The sequence below is a fragment of the Acanthochromis polyacanthus genome, chromosome 17 (genome assembly GCF_021347895.1).
Source record: "Acanthochromis polyacanthus isolate Apoly-LR-REF ecotype Palm Island chromosome 17, KAUST_Apoly_ChrSc, whole genome shotgun sequence".
NCBI lineage: Eukaryota > Metazoa > Chordata > Actinopteri > Pomacentridae > Acanthochromis > Acanthochromis polyacanthus.
The window spans coordinates 36,016,339-36,043,890 of NC_067129.1; the positions used below are offsets into that span (position 1 = coordinate 36,016,339).

At 40.1% G+C, this 27,552-nt stretch overlaps 1 protein-coding gene across 6 annotated transcripts in view; it reads left to right on the forward strand.

Annotated features, from left to right (window-relative positions):
• Positions 1–27,203, forward strand: part of gria4b (glutamate receptor, ionotropic, AMPA 4b) — a 343,099-nt gene extending 315,896 nt beyond the window's left edge. For 2 of the 6 annotated variants that reach the window (XM_051937655.1, XM_051937657.1), the window contains 5 exons: positions 6,503–6,701; positions 11,127–11,374; positions 15,141–15,255; positions 19,952–20,089; positions 25,262–27,203. In XM_051937655.1, coding sequence (XP_051793615.1) covers positions 6,503–6,701; positions 11,127–11,374; positions 15,141–15,255; positions 19,952–20,089; positions 25,262–25,426 — 865 coding nt within the window. In that variant the 3' untranslated portion in view covers positions 25,427–27,203. Of the gene's footprint in view, positions 1–6,502; positions 6,702–11,126; positions 11,375–14,365; positions 14,481–15,140; positions 15,293–19,951; positions 20,090–25,261 lie in introns of those variants that run through there. The other 4 variants (XM_051937654.1, XM_051937656.1, XR_007937136.1 and 1 more) reach the window with 3 other exon arrangements.
• Positions 27,204–27,552: the final 349 nt, after the last annotated feature.

The following is a 27,552-nucleotide window of genomic DNA, read 5'->3' on the forward strand; positions in this document are numbered from 1 at the left end:
CAAAAACAAGAAGCGCGTTCTCGCGCTATAAGCCCCACCCCCCTAGCCCCCGCCCCTCACGTGAAAACACTGCCAGTAAGATTGAAAGTTCAATGTTTGTATTTTCGCTTTGAATTCAACATTTTTCAATGCCAAAACTTACTGTCAGCATTATGGCTCCGCGAAAAAAATATTCCACAAAAAACGGCCATAATCCAACCTTGGACATCCAGACAAAACAAGCCAGTAAAACATTTTGTCCAAAACATGTCTTGAAGTCGATATATGATCCACGAATAGGTCGTTTTCGAGAAAATGCACGTCGCGATGCGTGTCCAATATTCCCTGTATTTCTCGTTATATTTTTATTTACAAATAGAATATTAGCGATTTTTTTGTACTGAAAATGGCTGGAATTGACTGCAGCTTAAAGGGGTTATTTAATAAGTAATATTGAAGAGTAATATTAATATTTAAATTGATGAAGAATCCCTCCTGTAAATGGAAATGTGTCTGTGGAAACGAGTCAAAGCCCTTTTACATTAGCTAGCTTAGAGAACGTTAGCACGTTTGCTAAATTAGCATAATATGAAGCCTAAAGTGGTTTTAACGCCATGAGGTTCTGTGTGGAAAAATATTATATACTAATACGTACAAAGAGAAACAGACTTACTGGCGTTTTCGAAGTCCCAGGGCCAGGATTGGGAGTCAAATTCGGCCCGGGACTTTTTGGACCAGACCAGCCCACCTGTGCAATCAACTCGAATCTCCCCCCCAGCTCATAGAGTTGATTACAATTCAGACTGTATAAAATCCTTTTTTCAAACATTTTACCTGTGAAACACACATTAAGACCATTGAGAAAAAACTATAATATGCAGATGGAAGAATATAAATCACATTTGAATATTTTGGCAGCTTAACAAAAAAAATTATATTTTTTTTTTTGCCTTTTTATTGTGATAGTCGCAGTGAAGAGGGACAGGAGATGGGGAGAAAAGTAGGGGGATGACATGCAGCAAAGGGCCGCAGACAGGAATCGAACCCAAGCCGCTGCGTTGGATTCTAGCCCCTATACATGGGTCGCCTGCTTAACCCTATAAGCTATACGGGCGTCAGGTGCCCAATAATAAAATTATTTAATAAATACCAGCCTACCGGGCCACATGTGGACCGGCCCTTCGGTCAAACGACCGAATGACGTTCAATCCGCCCCTGAGGTGAACTCTGATCCATGCTTGGTCAAACGAAAATGGCGTTAGCCAGCACAGGGCAATCTGCTCCTGTCTCCTTTCCTCAAAACCAAGAAGCGCGTTCTCACGCTATAAGCCCCGCCCCCTTAGCCCCCGCCCCTCACGTGAAAATACTGCCAGTAAGATTGAAAGTTCAATGTTTGTATTTTCAACAGAACAGCACATCACAGTTTGAATTCAACATTTTTCAATGCCAAAACTTACTGTCAGCATTATGGCTCCGCGAAAACACTGCCAGTAAGATTGGAAATTCAATGTTTGTATTTTCGCTTTCAATTCAACATTTTTCAATGCCAAAACTTACTGTCAGCATTATGGCTCCATAAGAGACTGGATGAACACTTTACAACACATTATTAAAAATAATTATTTTATTTACAAATTCATTGTATTTACATTAAAATAATAATAATCCTGAGGTCAATATTCTATAGCATGGAAAAGTGACCTGGGTTACAAAACATCACATATAACTGGCATAATACATAGTGGGATCAATATTCTATAGCATGGAAAAGTGACCTAGGTTACAAAACATTAAATAGCTAGCATAATACATAGTGGGATCAATATTCTATAGCATGGAAAAGTGACCTAGGTTACAAAACATTAAATAACTAGCATAATACATAGTGGGGTCACTATTCTATAGCATAGAAAAGTGACCTAGGTTACAAAACATTAAATAACTAGCATAATATATAGTGGGGTCACTATTCTATAGCATGGAAAAGTGACCTAGGTCACAACACATAAGTAATATAAACACAACTTTAAATACTTTATTCAACTTACCCTGGCTACTTCTGGACTGTTGAGAAAACCACATATGCTGTCAAATTCACTGGATTCCATTCTGCTGAAGCTGATCGGCTGATAACTCTTGGTATGTACTCAATGGATGTCAGGTGGATATCTGACACTTGACATTGTCATATTTGCAGATTTTCAAATTAATATGGATTAATCTGATATATATATATATATATATATATATATATATATATATATATATATATATTGCAGGAAGAATACTTCCATCACATACATACATATAGAAATGTACTTTGTAGAATGTTCATTAACATTCTTTACATTATAGGCTATGATGGTGAAAAGATGTTTTTTCTAGTAAGTAAGTATAGCAGAACATTTTTATCAGCAAAATTTAAAATTTCATATAGGGGGTCACAATTCTATGGGGCGGGTCAGTTTTCTATACTAGAAAAGTGACCTGCGGGTCAGAATTCTATATAGAAAAGGGGTCAGAATTCTATATAGAAAAGTGACCCGGGGGTCAGATTTCCATGGGTTCAGATTTCTGTATGACACCTGTCTAACTTTTTAAAGACTGGTCTGTGAGGGACAGAAGAGTTGTTTGTTTTCTAGCTGCCCAATACTTATTGGCCACCCATTTTCACAAATAAATTGTTTAAAAATCATACAATGTGATTTCCTGGAATTTTTTTTTAGCATTCTGTCTCTCACGCCTGATGTGTTCCTATGATGAAAATTACAAACCTCTCTTATCTTTTTAAATGGTGAACGTGGAAATTTTTAAGTTGCCCAATACTTATTGGCCCCACTGTATAGTCCTGCACCTCTATGGAAACAGCACAACCATGGCTAGAAGTAGACCGAACTCAAAAGTGTTTTTTGTACAATATGACAACGTTATGATGCCGTAAATCATAAAAAAGGGGAAAATTAGGTTGAATATGTCAACAAAAATTGCTAAAACTTGAAATCAGTATGTACAACATTTTCCCAAGTGTCCACGGGTGTTACCAATACTTGAAAAAATAATAGTATAGATATTTTGCTCCTGCTGGTTTGATCCACATTTGTCTCCTCTCTACTCTGTGTAAACACTGCTTTCAGTTCAGCCGAGAAATAGCAGATTTTTTGTCATGAGACCTTAAATTGGGTTAATGTTGATTTATGTTCGATTATTTTTTAATTGAGACATGTAGAATAAATAGATGTTAATGAAACAACATGATTTTAAAATTAAATTTAGAGATTTTTTCTAACTGAATAACACATCACAGATGAGTAATTAAAGTCCCAGTCATGACTTATTAATATTTTATTTCATTTTTTACAGAATCTGGTTAGAGCGACCTGTTTGGCAGGTGTGTGTGTGTGTGTGTGTGTGTGTGTGTGTGTGTTTGTGTGTGTGTGTGTGTGTGTGTGTGTGTGTGTGTGTGTGTGTGTGTGTGTGTGTGTGTGTGTGTGTTTTAAAATAAGACATGCAGAAGGTAATTTTGATGAAATACAATGATTTTAAACTCAGATTAGGTCAGGTTTTTCAACAGAACAGCACATCACAGTTAAAAGCTGATAATTTTTTCTATTTTTACAGATTCACAACATACGCCATTTCAAAGCACTTAGTATAGTGAGGTACAGACCTCACAAATAATACAAAAAGAACAGAAGAGAACAGAAAACCCAACAATCCAAAGATGCCATTGGATTCCCTATGAGCGACAGTCGGAAGGAACAAAAAAAAAAAAAAACATTGAAATAACTGCTATTCATTCTTTGTTAATTAGGTGCTGCTGTTTAGGATTCATTTGTGTCTTTATGTTATATCATGTGTGTGTTGGTGGAAACTAACCAAACTGTGCAGCTTTATCATGCAACAGAAAACTAACAAGTTTAAAAGTGTTGTCATTGACCTCTAGGACATAGAAAATGTGTCTTATTTTTTGAATAGCACAACTGCACCACTTGTTAGGTACCATTTTGCAGTTTTTCTCTCCAGTTGCAACTTTGCACATTTACTTTCATTATTTTATATGTTCCACTAAGGTTTTCTCGAACTAAAATATATAATTATACAGAAAATGGAGAAAGTTGCTTGAGTTTCTTTATTTCCTGGAAGAAAGACAATCTCCATTTAAGCCCAAACAACTAATTAGCAGCACCTGAGCAGTTAAATACAATTTAATATTAGAAGGTTTATTATTTGTTGGCGATAATCTTTCCTGTCCACTCTCAGATTCATTCCCATCTGAAATCTATTGATGATAATAATAGATTTATTCATCCTTTGGGGAAATTCTTGGTATCCAGTAGCTTATATATGTTAACCATTTAAGAAAAATAACGATGGAATCTGGAATATTTTCCAGTAGTCGTGTCTTGTTATTCTAGCTTCTACTTCCTTACCTCCTTCTGTGATCCAATAATTATTGCTGCCATCACGGAGGATCTTCCAGTCCTTTAAATTTATATTGAGGAGATGAGGAGGCTCCAGGAGCTTCCTACCCCTCATATCATCACTGGGAGACATTAAAAAGACATGTTAGCATAATGGAAACACTCTGAAACAAATATCAAATACTGATGTCTACTCAGTTCTTCATGATGTATATCCTTTCATATTTCCATAGATCACAAATTATCAATCCTCCTAAAGTTTATCTTTATTAGTCTGTGAGATCTAAATACACCATCTGCATCATGTTAGATGCTCTTTTTTGGTTAATTTTTGTAATTTTGGTGTAATTTGAAGTAAACTGACTCTTTGATTTCTAGTGTTCTCCACCAGTCTCTTTAATCTGATCAGTTTGTTTTTCCTCTGATATCTGAGGGGAGGTCTGTTGTTGTTATTCTGATTGCCATGTCGCCCACTGTCAGCTGATATTATGCCCCATTTCCTGACAGGGATTATGACATCGTATGTTATATGGAATCAGTCGTGGCTTTGAGGACAGAAAATAAAAGAAAACACTGAGAGCACCAACGTGTCCGTAAAATTACCCCAAAACTCCGGGCGCTGAGCTGTCCTCCTCATCCTCCCTCCTCCTTCATCCCCTCTGTTTATGGCAGGCCCATCAAGACACAGCAGTGTGTCAGTGTGGATCAAAGCCAGTGGTATCAGGCAGCAAACACACAGCTCAGGGAGTTGGAGGGATGGCAGAGAGACTCTCCTCCTCTGGTCCCATTATTGCACAATCCACTGTTGATTCTGTGGAAATAAAGAGAAAAGATGGGAGACAAATGAAAGGATTGTGGCAAAAAATAAATAAATAAAGGGGGCTTGAGAGAAGAGAGAGAGAGAGAATACCATGCATGCACTCCACCTCTTTATTTTACAGTTAAATTCTCTGTGCTCTTTTAAAGCTACCAAGGAGGAGGAAAATAGAGAGAGAAAAAGAGAGGGGAAGTAATTTGTATTCAAATCCAGAGCTAATACATCAATAAGTCTATTTTATGGGCAAGGTTTCCTGTGTGGGTGAAGGAGACATGCTCTGCTGCAGCACTCCTCTATTGGAAGCCGCTACAGGCACTTTCATCGGCACAGAGCAAGAAAATGGAGGTTTCCTCAGTGATTCTGTGGTTTGGGGTGACGGTGCTGCCGCACACTGTATTGGCTGTAATTTGTTAGAACACTGGGTTCTTTAGCAATCAGACTTCTTGCAAAAAAGAGACATAGGTTTGGGATTGAGAGGCAGATGTGCAGCAAAATGTTGCTCTGTGTATCTTGTGTGCATTGTGACCGGATTGCAACAGAGAGAAACCAAAGAAAACACTGACTGTTGCAGATGCCCATCTCCTCCCCATCCTTCCCTCTCCTCCCCTCTCCCTGCATCTGACATGGAGGCCTGAGGGTTTTATATCCTCTACTGTTTGATTTGCACCAAGGGGAGATCTTGTTTGTTCTCCTCAATGCAGCATTTGTGGTTTAAGATTCTCCTCACGACCTTCCGCTGCTCCTGAGCAGCCGGCTATCTCTCTCCCCGAGCGAGAAAACAAGAAAAGAACAGCGCCACCGCTGCCACTACTCGCCGGCTGGGGGACCTGCAGCTCTTTTCATCCTACTGGTAAACAGAAGAAAAAAAAAGAAAAGAAAAGACAGAGGGTGGAGTATGCAGGAACAGTGGTACACCTTTATCAAAGCTGGTCAATGCAAGCATGTAGTTTTTTGTTTTTTTGTTTTTTTATGAGGCAGTATGAACTAATGAGGAGGAAATAGAGCTCCAGAAGGTTTGAGTGTTGTCAGAGCTCCACCTTGTGGTTTAGAAGCATCTTCGGTGGCTTTATTTCATCATTCCAATTCACTGCATCTTCCACCACTGACTGATTCTTTTCTATGTCTTTGTACCTCGTTCTCCTCTCTTATTTATCCTGATTTGACCTCCTGCAACACTCCAATTATCATTTTTCCTCTTATTTTTATCCCCTCCATCCTCCTCTGCCACCTAATCCTTCCAAACTACCCCCCTGCACGGTTCTTCCTCCCTCCCCCTGTCTCCAAGATCTTTATCGGGGCGGATCGTTGGAGGAGTGTGGTGGTTCTTCACCCTCATCATCATTTCCTCCTACACGGCCAACCTGGCTGCCTTCCTTACTGTGGAGAGGATGGTTTCCCCCATAGAGAGCGCTGAGGATCTGGCCAAGCAGACTGACATCGCTTATGGCACCTTGGACTCCGGATCCACCAAAGAGTTCTTCAGGGTGAGTTGGTGTTGATAGTTAAAGTCTCAGACAGTGAGGAGAGTCTTCATATTTACACACCAGAGAAAAGGATGATCATGCAGCCTTGTTGATATTGGAGGAAGTTATGGAGGCTTAGCAGACAACCATGTATCCTAGAAATCATGTTTATGGTACATATGACTGAATACATGTTGTAGGTAATTTAACATTGGTATGAGGCTGAAGTTTGCCTCCTGAGTCCTGAATGTGGCTCATTTAAGGAACAAAACAAATACTTTACTTTGTGGATAAAAAGTTAATTCATGCGGTGCATTTGTAGCATATAAATGTAATTTCTGCGAGCAGAAGTTGTTCAAGGCCCGTGTTGTGCATAATAGGGGTGTTTGGTTGATCATGCCTTGAATATATTCAGCAGATGAAGATATATTCCACTCAAATCTTCCCTTGTTAGAGCTAATCTGCCTGAGGGCCGTACTACTAAGTGAGATTAATGGCTTTGCGAGGTATGTTGAGCCTAAAGTCAGAGTTTTGGCTCTGCTCCATCACCATAGTAACTTATGCTGCACAGCTAACCTGCTCCAGAGGAAGTTTTGATCAGAGTTCAGGATTTAAATCAGTTTTAAGAAGCATAAATTCTTTTCCTGACCATGTTCTCTCTGGGTCATAAATATTCTTAGCTGAGGGAATCTGTTATATCTGCAAACCTGTTGAGCTGTATATTGGTAATCTGACTGTACAAAGCTGTGCAGTTACAGGAGCACAAACCGTATGTATTCAGCTGATAATGCAGAAAATGCAGAATTATAACGTTAGATCAGTCCTGATTTGCTGCACAGTCAGCTTCACACTGCTGTACTTGCAACTAATATGTAGAACACACTGGTCTTTGTCACAGAGAATATTCAATCAGGAACATTAATTGGTCCAAAAATTAAAGTGATTTGCATGTATCTTTCATTGTGGAACAGTATCAGATTGAAATGTACTTGTTAAGCTTCATGTTTAAATGTATAGTTTATGAGCTCTAATGTGCAGCTGTCACAATCGAAAAAGTGGCTGTATTGAGGGTACAATAAGTTGTAAAATCAATATATTAAGTTAAGTGCAGATATAAATTTTTAATACTCATCATAGCTCTCAACCTTTTTGAATGAAGTGAGCAACACACGATTAATCCATTTCATGCAGAAAGATGAGTCAAAAGTCAAACATCCAGAACTCAGAGCCTGATGAAGAAAACCTGGTTAACATATTAAAGTCATAATCAGCTTTCTGTGTTAACCAGGTTTTCTTCATGAAAGTGATTATCAACTGTCTGATACCATTTAGCATGATTGGGGTTTTAGATTTAGTTGAGCTGGTTAATGCAAAGAAAGTCTCACTATGTTGAACTTGCTTCTTACTACAATCCTACAGTCTAGCATGAAACGTCAGACTTCAGTAAGTTATAAGGATATTTTGAAATGTATTGAATTATTTTCCTTCTCTTTCTGACAATCATTTCTCTCTGTAGATGTCATGTGTTACAAAAACATACACAAAGGCACATTTTGGTAGAGGTTTCTGTAGACTGCTCATGACAACCGCATGTTTTGTAGTAGCCTTTTAGTCTGCATGTGGATATGTAGTGACTATAAGTGTTTCTATATTCTAGAGTCATGCATACACTCTATTACGTCTGGCTCAGTAAAGGGAAAATATACACACGTGGACAAAATTGTTGGTACCCCTCAGTTAAAGAAGGAAAACCCACAATTCTCACTGAAATCACTTGAAACTCACAAAAGTAACAATAAATGAAAATTTATTGAAAATTAAATAATCAAAAACAGCCATTACTTTTGAATTGTTGATTAACATAATTATTTAAAAAAACAAACTAATGAAACAGGCCTGGACAAAAATGATGGTACCTCTATAAAAGATTGAAAACTATTTGACCAGAGTGACATGATTAACTCAGGTGTGTCATTTAATTGACATCACAGGTGTTTCCAAACTCATAATCAGTCAGTCTGCCTATTTAAAGGGAGACAAGTAGTCACCCTGCTGTTTGGTGAAAAGGTGTGTACCACACTGAACATGGACAACAGAAAGCGAAGGAGAGAATTGTCCCAGGACATCCGAAAAAAAATGATAGACAAACATCTTAAAGGTAAAGGCTATAAGACCATCTCTAAACAGCTTGAAGTTCCTGTGACAACAGTGGCTCATATTATTCAGAAGTTCAAGACCCACGGGACAGTAGCCAACCTCCCTGGACGTGGCCGCAAGAGGAAAATTGATGACAAATTGAAGAGACGGATTGTTGGAATTGTATCCAAAGAGCCCAGAGCAACCTCCAAAGAAATTAAAGGTGAACTCCAAGGCCAAGGTACATCAGTGTCAGATCGCACCATTCGTCGTTGTTTGAGCCAAAGTGGACTTCATGGGAGACGACCAAGGAGGACACCACTGCTGAAAAAAACTCATAAAAAAGCGAGACTGGAATTTGCAAAAATGCATGTTGACAAGCCACAAAGCTTCTGGGAGAATGTCCTTTGGACAGATGAGACCAAACTGGAGCTTTTTGGTAAGGCACATCAACTCTATGTTCATAGACTCAAAAACCAAGCATACGAAGAAAAGAACACTGTCCCTACGGTGAAACATGGAGGAGGCTCAGTAATGTTTTGGGGCTGCTTTGCTGCATCTGGCACAGGGTGTCTTGAAAGTGTGCAAGGTACGATGAAATCTGAAGACTATCAAGGCATTCTGGAGAGAAATGTGCTGCCTAGTGTCAGAAAGCTTGGTCTCAGTCGCAGGTCATGGGTCTTCCAACAGGACAACGATCCAAAACACACAGCCAAAAACACCCAAGAATGGCTGAGAGAAAAGCGTTGGACTATTCTAAAGTGGCCTTCTATGAGCCCAGATCTGAATCCCATTGAACATATGTGGAAGGAGCTGAAACATGCCATTTGGAGAAGACACCCATCAAACCTGAGACAACTGGAGCTGTTTGCTCATGAGGAGTGGGCCAAAATACCTGTTGACAGCTGCAGAACGCTCATTGACAAATACAGAAATCGTTTAATTGCAGTGATTGCCTCAAAAGGTTGTGCAACAAAATATTAAGTTATGGGTACCATCATTTTTGTCCAGCCCTATTTCATTAGTTTGTTTTTTTTTTTTTTAAATTATGTTAATCAACAATTCAAAAGTGATGGCTGATTTTGATTATTTAATTTTCAATAAATTTTTATTTATTGTTACTTTTGTGAGTTTCAAGTGATTTCAGTGAGAATTGTGGGTTTTTCCTTCTTGAACTGAGGGGTACCAACAATTTTGTCCACGTGTGTAGCTTCAGGTTTAAGCTTGAACCACTTGGGTTAAAGATGTCAGTACAGCCAAGTTGAAATCCCAGTTTTAGGTCCCTACATTAGAGCTGAACAACATACAAAAAACATCATAAAACCCTTACTTTGACAGACATTGGGAGTCAAAATTCAGTGAGAATGGTAATTTTTGGATTTATTACGAAATGAAACAGTCTGCACTAAACCTGAATGTTCCCACTATAGTTTGTAACCTGAGGCTTCGTTGATGTTATGTTCTGACAAATTTTGCCTTTATCAAAAAAATGCAACCCCTATAGTATTGCACTTTGTCTTAATGCAAGTTTGTTTTGTTGAACTCTGTGCCATATCCAGTGGAAATGACAAACAATTCAAACTACTCCTTCAGAATTAAACAGAACTTCACTTCTACATCTGCACACTCAGCGAAGGCTCATGGATTCATAAGAATACCCTATAAACTGTTGTTTTTGTGGACCTTTGCCTGATTTTGCATTAATATGAATGTACAGACAGACAATGGAGAAATAATACTCCATCCATCCATTCTCTATACACCGCTTTATCCTCACTAGGGTCGCGGGGGGTCATGGAGCCTATCTCAGCTGACTCGGGCGAAGGCAGGGGACACCCTGAACAGGTCGCCAGTCTGTCGCAGGGCTACATATATAGACAAACGAGAAATAATACTACCGTGCAAAATTTAAGCTAGCCTCCTTCTGTACCTTTATCTGTGTAGAACCAACTTTTAACAGCTGCCTTTTGATGCAAACAAATGGTGGGTTTTTTGAGTCAAACTGTTAATGACAGTTTGAAAAGATTTTAAGCTGAGTGTCACTTTGGGTCTATTCAACCAAACTGCAAAAGAGAAAAGAGATCCAGCTGCTTGTAATAAAACCTTTCTTTGTCCATTTACTTCTATTGTGTTGGGATGAAGGCTGAAATAGACGTTAATGTACTTTAGACCCAACATGTAGATTTCTATGCAGGATTGTGGTAAGATGTTGATGCTTCGTGTGTTTTTCTGTTTTGCATCTTGTATGTGGAACTTGATTCTCCATTGCTCACACCACATCTACCTCTGAACCTCCTCAAAACTTCACAGCGGTCCAAGATTGCTGTCTATGAGAAGATGTGGGGCTACATGAAGTCCGCAGAGCCTACTGTCTTCACCAAGACCACAGCCGAAGGGGTGGCGAGAGTCCGCAAGTCCAAAGGGAAATACGCCTTCCTGCTGGAGTCCACCATGAATGAGTACACTGAGCAGCGAAAGCCCTGCGACACAATGAAAGTCGGAGGCAACTTGGACTCCAAAGGCTATGGAGTAGCCACACCCAAGGGTTCACAGTTAAGGTGGGTGGAATAGTGTAACAATATGTTTTACGTGTTGTTATGGTATTCCACCTTCCCTGGTGTGCCGCCTTTTCTATCTCTATCTGTCTCCACTTTCTGCTTTGTGTGGGTGGGTGGGGCGTTTTTTGTTTTTTATCTGTTTGTTTTAGGACAGAAGTAGCAGCTTTCTGACATCCGTGTTTGTTGCATGAATGTGGGGCTTCACTGTGAGCTGCAGGGGTTGTTTTTATTTAATATTTTTCTCCTTTACAGCTCTCCACACCAGGTAAATCTCATGCTTGCTGTTTGGGCCCACAGAGATGTTGGAACGGCATGCTGCTAGTAAACTCATCTGAAAATGTCTTATTTTGGCGATAAGCTGCATTTTATGGGCAGAATGTAATTAGAGATTTAGCTAATGCTACTTCAGCGTTCCTTCACGGTTGACTGGTTCTTTATTTTTGACTGAAATGGCATTTTGGGAGCCGTTTGAATGCCTGGCCCTGGGCTACTCTGCCAGACTCTATCACTGCCTCCCGACCATAGTGGAATTTACAGACCTGCCACAGAATACAGTGTCATTACTGTGGGGAGTTGCACTTTCAATCCGCATTCTTATCGACCAAAGCCGCCAGCAAGGTCTCACTGAGGGGAATGGATAAATGCACTAAAGGCAGGTGTGTGTATCTATGTGTGCAGCTTCGCAATCACCTGCACTTTAATTTATTCCTGCACAATACACACGTGTTGAAACACTTTCCTATTAAGGCTCTGCAGGACAAATAAATCATTTTAGAGCATTGATCAAATGTGATTAGAGGATGTCTTGAAGATAACAGCCAAACATGAGTGCTTTTTAAAAATTGTTTGTGAATCACTACCAAGAATTTGTTACAGCTCCCCCCAAAAAATTTGTTGTTGTTTTTTCTGTAAATTCCTCTGAACCTGAAATAGAGCAGAGCAGCTACTGGTTTTCAGCCAGGCTGGTGCCAGTTTTCTGCCACTGCTTTGACCAGGAAGAGTCCCTGACAGATCACGGTAATCCTCCGTCCTTTTCAGGCCTCTCCCTTGTTGTTTTGGGGATTATCTTCTTCTGTCAGTCACTCGTCCGGATATCAGCTAGGAAACACACCAGCAAACTTCAGAAGCTGGCAGCGCCGCTGGTCAGGGCTGTTATTTCACACGGCTCTGCAATCAATCTGCAATCATCAGCTTAAACTGTAATATTAGCCATGTTGCTTTGTGTTTCTGATCCATTCCCATTACTGACTGTTTTATTTTTATTTTTTCATAAATGATGCAAATGAAAGGATCAAAACACTTGCTGAAGCAAATCTCTCCCTTTTGCTGCCCTACCATCACAGATCACTGCAGCGGCCTGAAATTATGATGTGCCCTTATTTTGAAAAGCTTTTCATAGACACTGATTTTCCAGAAGAGCTTAATGCTCAGAAATCCTGCGAGTTATAAAATTGGCTGATGTACATATGCATGTGTAAAACGGGTCCAAATTATCTGGAGGTGATGCTGAGATTAAATGACTGATGCTGCTGATTGCCAGTATTTGGGGACAAAATTTAATGTTTTAAACTGGATAGTGTTTTGCAATATTTAATTAAGTGCACATTTTGATCCTTGTTATATGAGAAAAAAAAACTATGCATACTTCAGTCAGAATATAATACTAAAACAATGTCATTGTTTAGCATTTCCCTGCTTGGGTAGATTAATTTGAGTTTTTCATTACATTCACATATTAGAAAAAAGTAAACTTTTGTCCAAGTAGTAGCACGAGATGTGAGCGTAGGTGATCACCAAAGCTTTAAGGAATCATCCTTTGGAGACCATGAATGAGAGTTTTTTAGCATTTCTTGAACTATCTCAGTCTATAACAATTCACTTGTGTTGCTAAATAAAGCAAAGATCTGAAAAAATCAGAACAAAATAGGCTTTTTAATTATTTTGTAATATTAGTGACCTTGAAGGACCTTCTGATTTACCTTGCCAGGTTAGACACCTCTTTGCTCAGCTGAATGTTTGCTAAACCATTCTCCCCTCATTCAAGCATTGCATTCTAGAAAAACACATTCACTTTACCCCTCTGAATCGCAAAGCCAACTCAGCAAGTTTGAAAGACATTTTAGCTTTTAAAAAGAGCCAAAATTACAACTTTTATCTGAGCCAGAAACTGTAAAAACAGAAAAAAATTGTCAGTTACCATTTTTTCACATCCAAGCTCATGTTTATGATATTTCATCAAAATCAAGGTCTCATTTGAAAAATTTGCAAAAACACCTGTGGGCACTTGAAAATATGTTGTACATGTTGATTCTAGGTTTTTTGCATTTTTTTTTTAAATAATAATTGATCAAAGATATTCCACTTTTTGTTCTTTTTTATGATTTACAGCAATATAACATTGCCATACTGCACAAAAGGCATCTCTGATATCTCTGTATTCTTCTAGTCATGGTTGTCCTGTTTTCATAGATGTGCAAGATTCTGTTTTGCTGTGAAAAATGAGCCAACAATGGGGAAAAATGTGAGCAACTACTTATGGGTTCAGAGGGTTAAAATCATAGCACTCAGAAGTAACATTAATCTTTTCAAACAAGCTGTCTTTGATTTTACATAGAAGTAATATTCTTCTACACATGTAATAGTAATATTTCTTATGAACACTTGATGTGGACTTTGGTGGCTGAATTGGCAACTTTTGGCTTACTAGATTATTCTAATGCCAACAACACTATCTCCAGCTGACTTTATGATGTTTCTATTAGGTTTGTCATCATTTCACCGAAAGAGAGAGATTTGTGTCCGGCGAGTGTTCGGGTTCTTGAATGGGATTAATGCACTTCTCCACCCCTTGTTCCTTTTTTTTCTTACTGCTGCTCCTCCCTTCCCCTCTCTCCCTCCCTCCTCCCCCACCCCTATCTTTCTGTTCCTTCCCTCCCGAATTGGACAGCGTACTCACCCCCCTCTCACCAAATATGTTTTATCGTTTTCAAGAAGTGCAGTTAACCTGGCAGTGTTAAAACTCAATGAGCAAGGCCTGTTGGACAAATTGAAAAACAAGTGGTGGTACGACAAAGGAGAGTGTGGCAGCGGAGGCGGTGGCGAGAAGGTTAGCCGCTATGTCGCTATGCCATGTGACCTTGATGCGGGTAAAAAAAGAGAAATGTGTTTTTTTTGTTGGCAACAGGAGCATCTGCCGGGTCGACTTGTCGCGTAGATGGTTTCGGAAACTGCATCTTTGAATCTGTAGAGGAGAGCAAGTACTGTTGAAGCAGGAATATTCGCTGTACTGCTCACATAATGGTCAATTAAAATGGTAATATGGCTATGATGCTATATTTAGAAACTTGAAAATATATTAGAGTGAAAAAGTAGCCCAGTATTGGGTGTTTTTGGTGCACAGGTGAGTATGAAGTACATTTTCTGAACCAATAATTTTGGTTCGACAGTAACGGCCTCCATTTTTGTTACTAAAAAAGGTCCCGGCAGTATGCGCCTGTTCCAGAAAAGCGATGCAGCCGGGGTCCCACATATATATGTCTGTTAGCTCTGCCCCTTTCCCTTAAATACCCAGGAAAAAACGAATATTTTTTCAAAACGAGCAAAGAGACATGTAGCACACGTGGGGCCCCTTTTCAGGCTTCGTCACTTTGTGAAGAGTACTAAGCTGCTCTTGTTGGGCTTCTTCTGACTGAATAACATAAAATAACATGTCCTATGATGTTATTTATGTTATTTTCCCCACCCCACCCTTCCCCGTGATTTGAAGAACGCCCGTAAACCTTGCCGTATTGAAACTGAGTGAAGCAGGAGTCTTAGACAAACTGAAAAACAAATGGTGGTACGATAAAGGGGAGTGTGGACCCAAGGACTCGGGAAGTAAGGTCAGTCTCCAGCAACCTGGGAGCCTCCCCTCCTCTCTTTTTGTCTCTATGCACACTTTATTTTACAGCGCTGGCACTACTGTTCTGTTATTACAGCAGGCTGTCTGATAACACACAAACACACACACTCATACATATAAATATACATATATAAAACACTCTGAGAAAGCGACAGGCAGAGACTTGATGTGTAGCCTGAGGGATGCAGCATGACAGACACAAGGCATGGCACAGCATTTTTTTTTTTACAGCTAAGCTATGTGTTGCAACTGCAGACGAAGGCTCACACACACACACACACACACACATGTTTGTTTTTCTATACCGGTGGGGACTTACCATTGACTCCCATTCATATCTAACTCCTAACCCATACCCTAACCCTAACCTTAACCATCACCAAATCAATGCCTAACCCTAAACAAACGTTTTTGCACTTTTACATTTTTTATTAACAACAATATGGCCAAGAAAATGCCACCCGTGGGGACCTCATTTTAGGTCCCCACCGTAAGACAAGTCCCCACCTTTATAGCAAATAGTCAGGTCAAAGTCCCCACCTGTATAGCAGAAACAAGTACACACACACACACACACACACACACACACACACACACACACACACACACACACACACACATACACACACACACACACACACACACACCAGTTGTCACCTCAGATGGTCTCAGGGCATGTTCAGGCGTTACTGTAGATGCCAGCAGTACTGTAAGCCTCAGCTGTAGCAGCACACTTCACGTTGTCGATGCACCGGAGCATGGAGAGAGGTCTGCCACATTTCCCACAAAAGCAGCATGTACTTTCTACATCAGTCATGTCCTCTTAATCAGATCCAGAGCTCACAGCACACAGATACACACACACTCTCAGCCGTCACCTGCAAACGAGACTTAAGAATGACAGGCAGTCGCTTGTGTCGAGGCAATAAGTTGAATGCACCCTGAGGATGCAGGTGATTTATCAGAAGGAGATAAATAGCAGGTAGGAGGCAGGAGTCAGAGCGCAGAGAGATCAGTCGCATAAATTTGAATAAAAGAGGGTTAAAAGGTGAATGTCAGGACGATAAAGGCAGCCGATTGGGGAAAATGGAGTAGAATTAAAGGGTCAGTTCATTCAAATGACCGGAAACACTTTTTCTCGCTTTACCTCAGCTAGTTTGAGGCCCATAGAGCTGTTTTTGGTTCAAGATAAGTAACAATATGTCAGCAATAGTTGCATTTTCACCCAAACATATTTTCAATTTGTGCATGGAGATAGCTGAGTGGAAATTTCTCAGCATTTTGCTACCTTTTCTTTGACAATTTGAGATTTTTGTGGACTTTCCACATGTCGTGGTTTCTCTTATACATCAAGGTTGTAGATGTCGAATAAAACATCCGTTGACACTGTTGCTTCAATCTGATATAATTTTATTATAAAAATGCAACTGTCTTCATGCACAAATTGAAACAGGAATGGAAAACTTTGCATGTCGATACGAACTAAATGAGACCAAGTGTTAATACAAATAAATAGCCATGTTTCCATAATGCATTTTGAAGTATAACATCCTAAAAAGGTTAATTAAGGATGCAAAATTTGAAAAAACTTCCTCAATTTTGAGGAACAACAACAGCAAAAAGTTTTTGACATTTTTCTCAGAAGATTTAATTTGTTTCTTGGGAAATGAAAACGCCTTTTCTGAACATGTTATGATTGATTAGCTGTTTTAATTTCTTCTTTTGTTGTCTTCGCCCTCAAACGGAATACAACATGACAGACATCAGCTGAAATAAAAGACCAATTACAACTTTCCCAAATGAAAACAATTTTCTCTCCATTTTTCTGTCATAGATGGCCAAAGTTTTGTTTGCTTTACCCTCTCTCGGGTTTCTTAGCAGTTTTGTTTTTGGCTTCTAGTAGTCTATAGCAGGGCTGCACAGTGAGGTAGTGGTTAGCACTTTGGCCTTGCAGCAAGAAGAGCCCCGGTTCAAATCCCGGGATGGGCCTGGGATCTTTCTGCATGGAGTTTGCATGTTCTCCCTGTGCATGCGTGGGTTTTCTCCGGGTACCACGGCTTCCTCCCAGAGTCCAAAAATATGCTGAGGTTAATTGATTACTCTAAATCGCCCGTAGGAGTGAATGTGAGTGTGATTGTTTGTCTGTATATGTAGCCCTGCGACGGACTGGTGACCTGTCCAGGGTGTCCCCTGCCTTCGCCTGAGTCAGCTGGGATAGGCTCCAGCACCCTCCGCGACCCTAGTGAGGATAAAGCGGTGTATAGAGAATGGATGGATGGATGGATGGATAGTCTATAGCACCATCTTCTGGCACTGAAGAATTAGCATCATCTATTTATCTTGCCAGACTAACTCCTAACTTTAGCATAGTGTAGTGGTAGTGGATGGTAACATGTAGAAATTTGCATTTCATTTTGCAGATTCTCTAAAAAAAATTGGTTACAATTCATGATTAATGTTGATAAGAGAAAGGGACATATGCATAACTGTTTCACCATTAACAGCTCGAGTCATGTAAGTCTTTTACTGAAGCACTTTCAGATTTAAACATGCAAACATAATTCCAGTATTTTTAGATAATGTATAAATTACACTGGTGGAAAATTATGACTATTGCTTAAAATTTGTCAAAAAGAAATCCTTCTTGAAACTTCAACATTTGACAGAGAATCAAAATCCATTAACGTTTTCTTTGGATTTAAAGTGATCAATTGATAACTAGCTGAACACTCACAAGCACATTGCAAACAGAAGTTTTTTAACTGCAAAATTTTGTTTATAGGTCGTCAAATTAGCACCATTTTAAGTGTGCTAAATGAGCTGTTAGCAAAGAGGCTCAAAAAGCTTATTTTAGTTGTTTTGCTTTTGTCTGAGGGAGGTCGCTGATCTAGAGTAAGCAGGACATTGTTTCTGTAGAAAGAAGTTGCTGATGTGTGTCTTCAGTGCATAAATCTCAAATCAGCAAATCTGAAAATGAATCAGACCTTTATTGTCATTGCACACTTTCATATACAATGAAATTTCATTTGAGCTGCCCTGCCAATGGCAGCTCGGGCTACAGCCCCATTGGGAGCGCGCCTGTCTTGAGGAAAAAGGAAAAACAAAGACATTTGGAATTGAGGGTCGGGGATAGCAGAGGGTAAAATGAAAAAAAAGGTTCATTATATCAAATGAAACCTCCGAGTTGGGAAATTCAATTTAAGAAGGAACCTGAAAAAAAACAAACCCGCAACAGGCAAAGCATGACATTAGACAAGGTTAGTTGGGATAAGGATGTGGGGTAATGGACAGGTGGCTCCTCACAGTAGTCGGTCTCCTATGCAGCTGCTGCTCCATAAGGTGGCCCGATGGGCACAGGATTCCTACCCACTTTGCCTCGCGAGTGGGAAGGTTGTGGAGGCGGCCTTGGAAGGGGTGATGGGCATGTGTGTGTGAATGTGAGCTCAGTCCTCAGTTCATGAGTCCAAGTGTGTGTGTATGCGTGTAGCCAATCTCCTTCGGTCCCAGACCCCGGTGTCTCAGTTCGCGATGGAGCGCGATAACACAGCAGGTTGCCATGGAGACGTCCTCAGACGGACCAGTCCAGAAGTCAACAGGTGTCCTTGGGAAACTGGGGAGGGTTTAGGAGAGCTATCTCTTGGCCATGAAAAACTTCCAGAGGAGTTTGTTATTGTTCCAGGGGTGCTGGAATGTTATCAGTATCCTTCTTGTTTAGGCGGGGGAGAGGAGCAATTTTACCTTCCCCCTTCTCAACTTTTTAGACCTCAGCTGTGGCGATCCTCACATTGATGGCATCCACTTTGCGACTCAAATCAACAGTCACACCAAGCAAATTGTCCATCTTACGTTTGAGTTCGTCATTCCGGTCACCAGCAGCCTTGATCCGATCGTTTGCAAAGACCAGCAGAGTTTGGACGTCGTTTCTATCTGTGGTCATCCTAATTTTCCAGAATTATCAGCAGACCTGTCATCATAAATCCGAATATATAAACATCTTCCACATCCTCCGCAGATAGGGGTGCCAGGCACATGATCCCCTTCCACTTCCCCCAGGCGTCGATCACGTAACCAGAGGCGAAACTCCCATCCGGGCAGGTAGGCTCCCTTAAGCCTGTGCTCTTTGTGGCGACAATCTTGTCAAGCGCGTTGAGAGACCAGCTAATCAATTCCATGATTGGTATTTCGAAGGTCCAGTGCCAAGCGATCGCTCCAAATCAGACGAGATGAGACAAAAGTGCAGCAAGCAGAAACATGAGGGTGTGGGGAAAACAGGGATAGAGACGGAGAGAGGAAAAGTGCGACCGCCTCCTTCGAGAGCTAGGGCAGAAAAACCACTTAAACTGAGAAAATATAAAATATAAAGTGAGAAAATATCCGTTTTATGTTTTGGTTAAACTGACCCTTTAATGAACTCATATTTCTGTAACAATCTGGGTTAGAAGGATGCAGGAGGTCAATGCTAACATGGCTACAGATGCTGTGCAGCAGTTAATAGACAGCTCAGTCAGTGTAGTGAGGAGTGATAAGAGTTGTGAGTGTGATCTGTGTTGTATGTGTGCATGTTGTGAGTCTGGTGTGAGATTTTTCCTAATTACTTTGTCTTATCTTATTTGTGTAGAGTGATTTTGTGCTAAAGCTAGCGCTGACTTTTGTGTCCTTCTCCCCACCGACTGCAGGACAAGTCGTCCCAGGCCCTCAGCCTGAGCAACGTGGCAGGTGTCTTCTACATCCTGGTCGGTGGCCTGGGCCTGGCCATGCTGGTGGCCCTCATCGAATTCTGCTACAAGTCACGCAACGAGGCCAAGAGAATGAAGGTGGAGGTCCAACCCCAACCTCAGTCCCAACACCCCCATTCCCACCACTGCTACCCCTGTTGCTCAGGCAGCCCCCGCCATAGCCCCGAGCCTAGCCAGAGCCAGAGCCCCAGACACAGCCCCAGCATCCACAACTTAGCTGAGTTTAGCGAGATTTTCAATGCTTATGGCAGCGACGGGGAGGCTGATAAGATGTAGATGGAAGTTTTCGTAGAAGGCCCACCCAAAGCCTTTACTCCCCCCCTCAGTAGCTCCCTGAGACTGTAAGTGAAACCTGCCATTTCAATGCTGTAGCTTCGCCGTGCTGAGTGACTGTCGTGACCAGTGGCAAAATGCTTCCCACTCCTCTGTCTTATCTGCTCACTATGTGGTCGTGTGACGTCCTGGTCTGAGCTTTTTTCTCAGTGTGACGGGAAGCGATGAGTCATCCTCAGACATGACGTTGCCTCTTCTTCTCAGCTTGTGTGGCTGCAGAGGTTGGCCCTCATTTATCTACCGAGCATAATGTGTGACCCATTTTCCTGCCGAAAAATACCCACACATAACTGCTCTTTCAAAATGAGCTTCGGTGGGAAGATAAGAATCATCGCTAAATAATGACAGAAATTCTGAGTTAATGTGAGGACAAAATCATAAAAGTTTGCACATGTAAAGTGTGATTAGTTAGTTTCATTTGCACATGACTTTAATGGCACCATTTTCTCAGTCAACATGCTGCTTTTTTATCACTGTGATGACCCGCAGCTGCAGTGACGGTGCTGTTTCACTCAGCTCGTGGCTTATTAACAAGAAGGGAAGGCATGATAAATGAGGACCAATGTCTTACTTGTACACACACATCTACATTCATCAAACTGCAGAGCATTCGTCCATCTAACTTTGACCCTCTGAATCCAGTGGCGGCCCATGACCAAAATTATCGAGGAAGCCAGTGTGAACAACAAATTAGATTTGGTGTTTTAACTGTTATTTTCATGTAAACAAATCAGCCTACTGTTACAGTACCTTTATTCTGCCGACTTCTCATTCATTTCAGTGAAAAAAAAAAGAGGTTAAGTGCTCCAGGGGTTGTTCAGGGAGCCGGTAGACCGGTCAAATAGGAGACATGGCCAGCAGAAAAGCCGGTTAAGCTTGGCACTTCCCGTTAGCCACTCGTTTCTGGCATAGTTAGCTTCACAAAAAGAGCGAGCTTTTCCATTAGCTCTACACTTAGTTAGATTGAGCTTTGGAGTTGGCCTACCGTCCCTTTTGACTTGTAGTTGAACTTCAAAAGGAAGTTTTGTGAAGTCATTTTTTACAAGAAACTCAAGGTCCCTGTCACCATCCATTCTCTGGCTAGCTTGATGGCTATACTTGCTGCGTGGGCTTGCTGGCGCCTGGCGGGACAGCTGCATTAGTGTGGGTATTGTTCATCACAGTTTGTGATTGGTTGGAAGCCAGATTTGATCTGGCCTCCCTTATGTTTTTTTAATGATGCATCGACCATTAAGCGATGAGCTTTGCTTCAACTTCAATCTGATTGGCTAGTATGGGCTGTTTTTTTCTCTAAGGGAGGCAAGGCGAAGCTGGCCTCTGAACAGACAGACAGCGCAGAGGGCATGAGAGACGTAGTTTAATGCACAAAAAGAGCTTGACAAGAGGGGCGCTGTTTTGCTCCTCACAAAGCAGAAATGCCTGATGTAGTGTTTTGACAACAAGGAATGACAAAAATATAAAATATAAAACATAAAATACATAGTGGTGAAGATTATTTATATTTTTTATTTCTTGCATATTTTTTGGGGAAGCCAGGCTTTCCTTGGCCTCCGTGAAAAACCGCCACTGTCTGAATCTCCATAAGAAACCTTCAGATTCACTCATAAAAAAGTAGTTCATGCTGCAGCTCAGGAACTCTGTTGTCAGTTACAGTACACAGTCAATGTAAAGCTACATAAGGAAGTTAATGAAAAACCAGGCTGGAGCACACAAACCAAGTCCTATACAATAAAGCTATATTTAAGCACTGTACATTGAAGCAAACACAAATGAGGAATCCCTGGAGCTGAGCTGACTTTATTGATGTGAGCTGTTCTCTCTGGATATTTCCCCCAGGTCCTGTACCATTAGACTCCCAGATATCGCTCCTCACTCGGTGTATATCTGTCCAACGTGGCTCTGTGTCCCCCATCAGCACTTCAGCACAAACTCTTCATTAGCTTGACTGTTGCTTAGTCAGCTTCCCTGTCCCACTGCCTGCAACTATCACTCACTGTGTAACAATTCTGTCGCTAATGGGTCTACATGTAGTATGGGGCTGGCTACTGTACTGAATGGCTATGAGAAGTGTTTTCTGATTCTGTGGTTGCTATATGTTACTGTTTACCCATATATATCTATATATACATATATCTAAATGTGTTGCAATGTGTGGCTGATTTTCCTGTTGGTTTTGCAGATTGGAGTTTTATATCGACTTGATTTTTGGTTATAATTGCAACATAAAACTGCTTTCTTCAGCCAGATATGCAATCTGGAAATTTTGAGTCTGTTTTTAGTGGCCTTCAGGTGATCCTGGACTGCAGATAAAACCCACTGAATGTCATTAGAGTGCCAAACAAGCAAACTGCATGTGTGTTATAACTTTGTGCTTCTGTTTAGACACAAGGTACTTGCTACTTTATTAACGCCCATGTGGAAATGCAAGGCATGCAGTCAGTGACGTGTTATATTCAAGATAGATAAGGAAACCAATGTACAAAAGAAAGTGCATTTGGTTGAAGAAATAGAAATAGGGTGCAAAAATGCTTGTATTTACAGTTTAGTGCAAAATTGCTGATATTTACAAAAACCTACTAGAAAAAACAGTAAAAGATTATTATAAATGTACCAAAAGGTTCAATGTAAAAATAAAACCAAAAATAAGCATATAGGCCAGAATTATTGGTTCCATTGGCCATCAAATGGCGATTGCAAAAAGCAGCAACATTGCAAAAAGCTTAATCAGATGGACTGTAAACAAGTCAACCATCTACCCAGATTCCCATAGCACTTTATTAGGAGGTAACAAAAAGGTCAATTCAATTCAGTTCAATTCAGTTTTAGTTATATAGCACGAAATCACAACATATGTCATCTCACAGCACCTAACATAGTAAGATACAGACCATAGCAATTATAGACAGAGACCAGAGAACCCAACAATTTAAAGTTACCTTTGGACTCTCTATGGTGGGAAAAATTTTTTTTTAAATAAAATAGGGAGGGGAAAAAAAAATCCTCAGACAGAACCAGGCTCAGGGAAGGCAGCCATCTGCCTCAACTCATTGGGATGAGAGTGGGAATGAAGGCTGTGGGGGATAGCAAGAGGGGCCAGGAAGTCAGCATCTCCAATCTGTTGGTAAACTTTTTGAGGAATAATTTTGTAATTTATAGAGTTTGACTTAACTCCAGGTTTGTCTGCAACCAAATGACAACTTGTTTATTGCTTTATTGATTGTTTTATGGTTTGTTTGTTTTTTGTAGCAACATTCCAAGATCTCAGGAACTTCTTTGAGTGCCAGAGCATTTTCCCTCAACCTATAAGCAGCTGTAAATCTGTTTTTGTTTTTTTTTTTGGCCAACAAATAGTGATTTCTTGTGTCACTTTGCTGCAGTAACTGTAGAAGCACACACTTTGGGGTTGCTAGTTCAATAAAGAGATATAATTTAGAAGTGTATGGCAATATTTATTGAGATTGTAATAGAAGTTTAGATGCCAGTCATGAAGCACCTTCATAAAGTGTTGTCCAGTTCCAGATGATAGTGATGGAAGGTACAGTTTCTCAGCATTTAGAGGCAGAAATCAAGTTAGCTAACTTCTAGAAAGACAGTATGACGGAACTGTAATGGTGTTTAAAAAACAAAACAAAACCAAGCACCAAGGACTGATTGGCTTAAAGATCATTGGACAAATATGGCAAAACTGAAATAGTGATGAGGACATTTTTAGAGAGAAAGCAGAAAAAAGACAATGCTTATTCTTCATATGATTTTCATTGTGCAGTATAGAAAACTACTAAAAAGATTTTACTACTAAAGAGAGGTTTAATCGGGGAATTTAGGTTAAAGTATCACAAAAAATCCTAATTTATTCAAGCAGTTTTTACCCAAACTTCCTCAAATAAGCCACCTTGGATAGGCTGTTTGTCGCTGCAAGAACTTGCATCTTTGTGAATGTTCCCATCAATCCCTCTTGTAGAACCTCTTTTTAGGTAATTTTCAATGAAAGAAAAGGTATAAGTTGCAGGATAGGAACTACTTAGATCACCTAATAAACTACTGTATGGATTTCAATGCTGATTGATTAAACTCAAAGAAGAGGAATACTAATTGCTTTAACTTTGACAAGACAATAAGTGCTGTTTTTCTGCCCTCTTGATGTTCTTGTCGAGTTTTTTTTACATTTTCAATGTAAAATTCACTGTATATTTTTCTATAATAAATCCTATTCTATTTTTATGTTGTATTGAATATGTGCTCATAAGACTGGACAGTAAAGAGAAACTTTATTGATTCCTTGCCAGGGAAACACACATTATAGCAGTGAGATGGAAAATAATAATGATGCAAAGAAAGAAAAAACATGCAAAACATGTTGAAAAAAACAGAAGGAAAAAGACACATAGAGGTTTGAATATGGTGTACTGAGCTGCACTTAAAAAGTTAAAAAAAAGAGTAACAATGCTATACTAGAAAAACTGTTCGTGGACAGTAGTAATTAAAAAAATAATTCATTTGGTCGTAATTTTGAGTGGAGGACATTGCACATGACTTTATCATGTGCCATAAAAAAGTTAGAACCAGTACCACTGTCACATTATGTTATTACACTAACCCTACAGTATTGTTGTTGTTGTTTGACTCACTCAGATAACGTCAAAGTCAAAGTTGTCAAATCCAACACCACCATGGAAACAGAAAGACTTAAAATGTTGATTAGGGGACAGAACTTTGTGCCTTGTCAAAGTTTCTGCATTGGACAGTCGGCCATAGTTTGCCATTGCAGATGTCCTTTTAAAAAATCATGTTTGAATCATGAATTTGCTGACACTGAATCATCTCCAAACACATCCTAAAACTCCAGTCTGCAACAGTCCAGGTTTTCTTACTTCCACCTGCTCTGTACAGCAACCTGTCTCTTTATTTCCTCCCCAGCTAACATTTACAGAAGCCATGAGGAACAAGGCCCGTCTGTCCATCACAGGCAGCGTTGGGGAAAACGGACGGGTGCTGACGCCCGACTGTCCCAAGGCCGTCCACACCGGGCCGCCCATCCGCCAGAGCTCTGGTCTCGCCCTGGTCTCCTCGGAGCTGCCGTGAAAACCAAAAACCTCTCAAGTGCCTTATTCCAATAGCAACAACAACAGCAAACATGACATACCAATAACCACAACACCTGCAAAAACCAGAAACAGGATCCACACAGCCAACAGGTCTCTGAACCGATGAAGGAGCAAACAACAAACCTGGCCGGACTCATGGTGCCTCAGTGGCATTCTCTTTGAGATCTGTGGGAACCAGAGGCAGAATAAAATATTTTTTTTGGTGTTTTTTCTTTTGCTGCGTGGCCAAACAGAGGTTCATGAGAATCCACTGGAGCTGTTCAACTTTTACAACTCCAGTGACAAAGAGGAGCAAACTGGGAAGAAGAAAATGAATAATATCATGATCTATGATAAAGACAACGACCAGAAAACTGTAAACTTGAAACTCAAAACTGTACGTTTCTGTATTTTTTTTGTTTGTTTTTTGGATTGCTGTGAATTGGCAAAAACTGAACCACAATCAAGATTGTTTTCAAAGTGAACAGTATATGCTCCACAGACGTGAGTGGTGTTCAAGAGACAACAATCACACTAGATATCAACAGGCGACGTCGAGAGGGTTGCAGCCCGGCGCTGCGGATATATGATGGAAAATATTTGTATTCATAAAAACAAAAATGAAATTTATTGATACTGAATATATGAGCAAACATAGAATACTGTGAAAATACGTAAATATGTATATTCCGTGAAAACAAACTGAAATCTTTAGCTGTACATAGGGACGACTGTGCTTGCTTTTTAAACATGTACATAGCAGATATTGTAGTGCACAGACAGTTCTTTTTTGTAAATCATCTTTAAAGGTTTTATTCATCGCAATAACAAAAAAGAAGTTGCCACTTGAAGGAGGAGACATGCGAAAGGCAGTGTTAAAAAAATTGTGTTGAATACTTAACTGTACTATATAGGAACATTCAAACTCTAAATGTGAAGGGGTATCAACTGCCCAAATATTCTGATACTTGTTGCATACAAAATTAATAACTATATTCAACAATGAATGTTAACTAGCTCCACCCCCAATCCTTAAGCCACAACCCTCACTGTGCAGATGTAGACCCAGAGAGTCGCTCATGAGTAGAGCTTTATAAAACACATTTCTGCAGTCAGAATAGAACTATTTTTTTCATTCTTTGATCTATTTTTTGTACTGAGAAATTACAAAAGAAGTTGTCTGTCTCCTGGTTTTAAATGTTGACAGTTGAGTACTATCTGGGTAGATCTTTTAGACCATTATGTGTGTGGAGACATGAGTTGAAGCAATGCGGAATTTGAACAATACCATTTTCTCTCACTGTATGTTATTTAAAGTGTCTATGCTATTTCCAGTAAGACGTCAAAACCCAAGCTGAAGAAGCCACTGTTTGTACGCTGAACAATGATTAGAGCCCTTCCTTCTTGAATCACTGTGGATCCTCCAGGGAGGCTGGACACCCTGTAGCAGAAATGTATTCACTCCAGACTGATTGAAGCATCCTCATCCCTCAAGGACAATCTGCAATCGAGACGCCATACGTTCAACAACACCAGCCCTGACGACGGATTTTCTTTACCCCCAGAATTCATTGGGTTCATTCCCTTACACGTACTGTAGCTGGATGATGGTGGGGGGAGTTTGAAGAGGAGAAACCAGCTCTAATAAGTCCAGGTCACGCCTTCTCGTCTTGCCATCCGTCTTTAGAGCTGAAGTGTAACATGGCATCTTATTTTGGTTTCAATTGTACATTTTTATTTTGATCTTTTTTAAGTAAAAACAAATTTAAAATTGCTATGTACTTTGTCGTTATTGGGGACGGAGATATGCTTGTACTGTGTGGTCTTCATAGAATGGTTTTAGATCAAGATAATTTATGCCTATGGCTGAATTACCACAGCAACTTTCTCCAGGCCTTCAAAATCCACCAACAGCCTCAGATTTGCTTAAAGGGATAGTTAGACATTTTGTGCATATTAAACAACTTTTAACAATTGTATTTCTGTTGTTTAAGAGATGTTAGTAGGCAGAATTTTACCTTTGCACAGATCTATTGTGCAATCCAACTTGCTGAGATACATCACAAAGTCTCAGTTAAATGAAAGGCTTGAGCCACCAAGAGCACAAGGACAGATCATTTCATG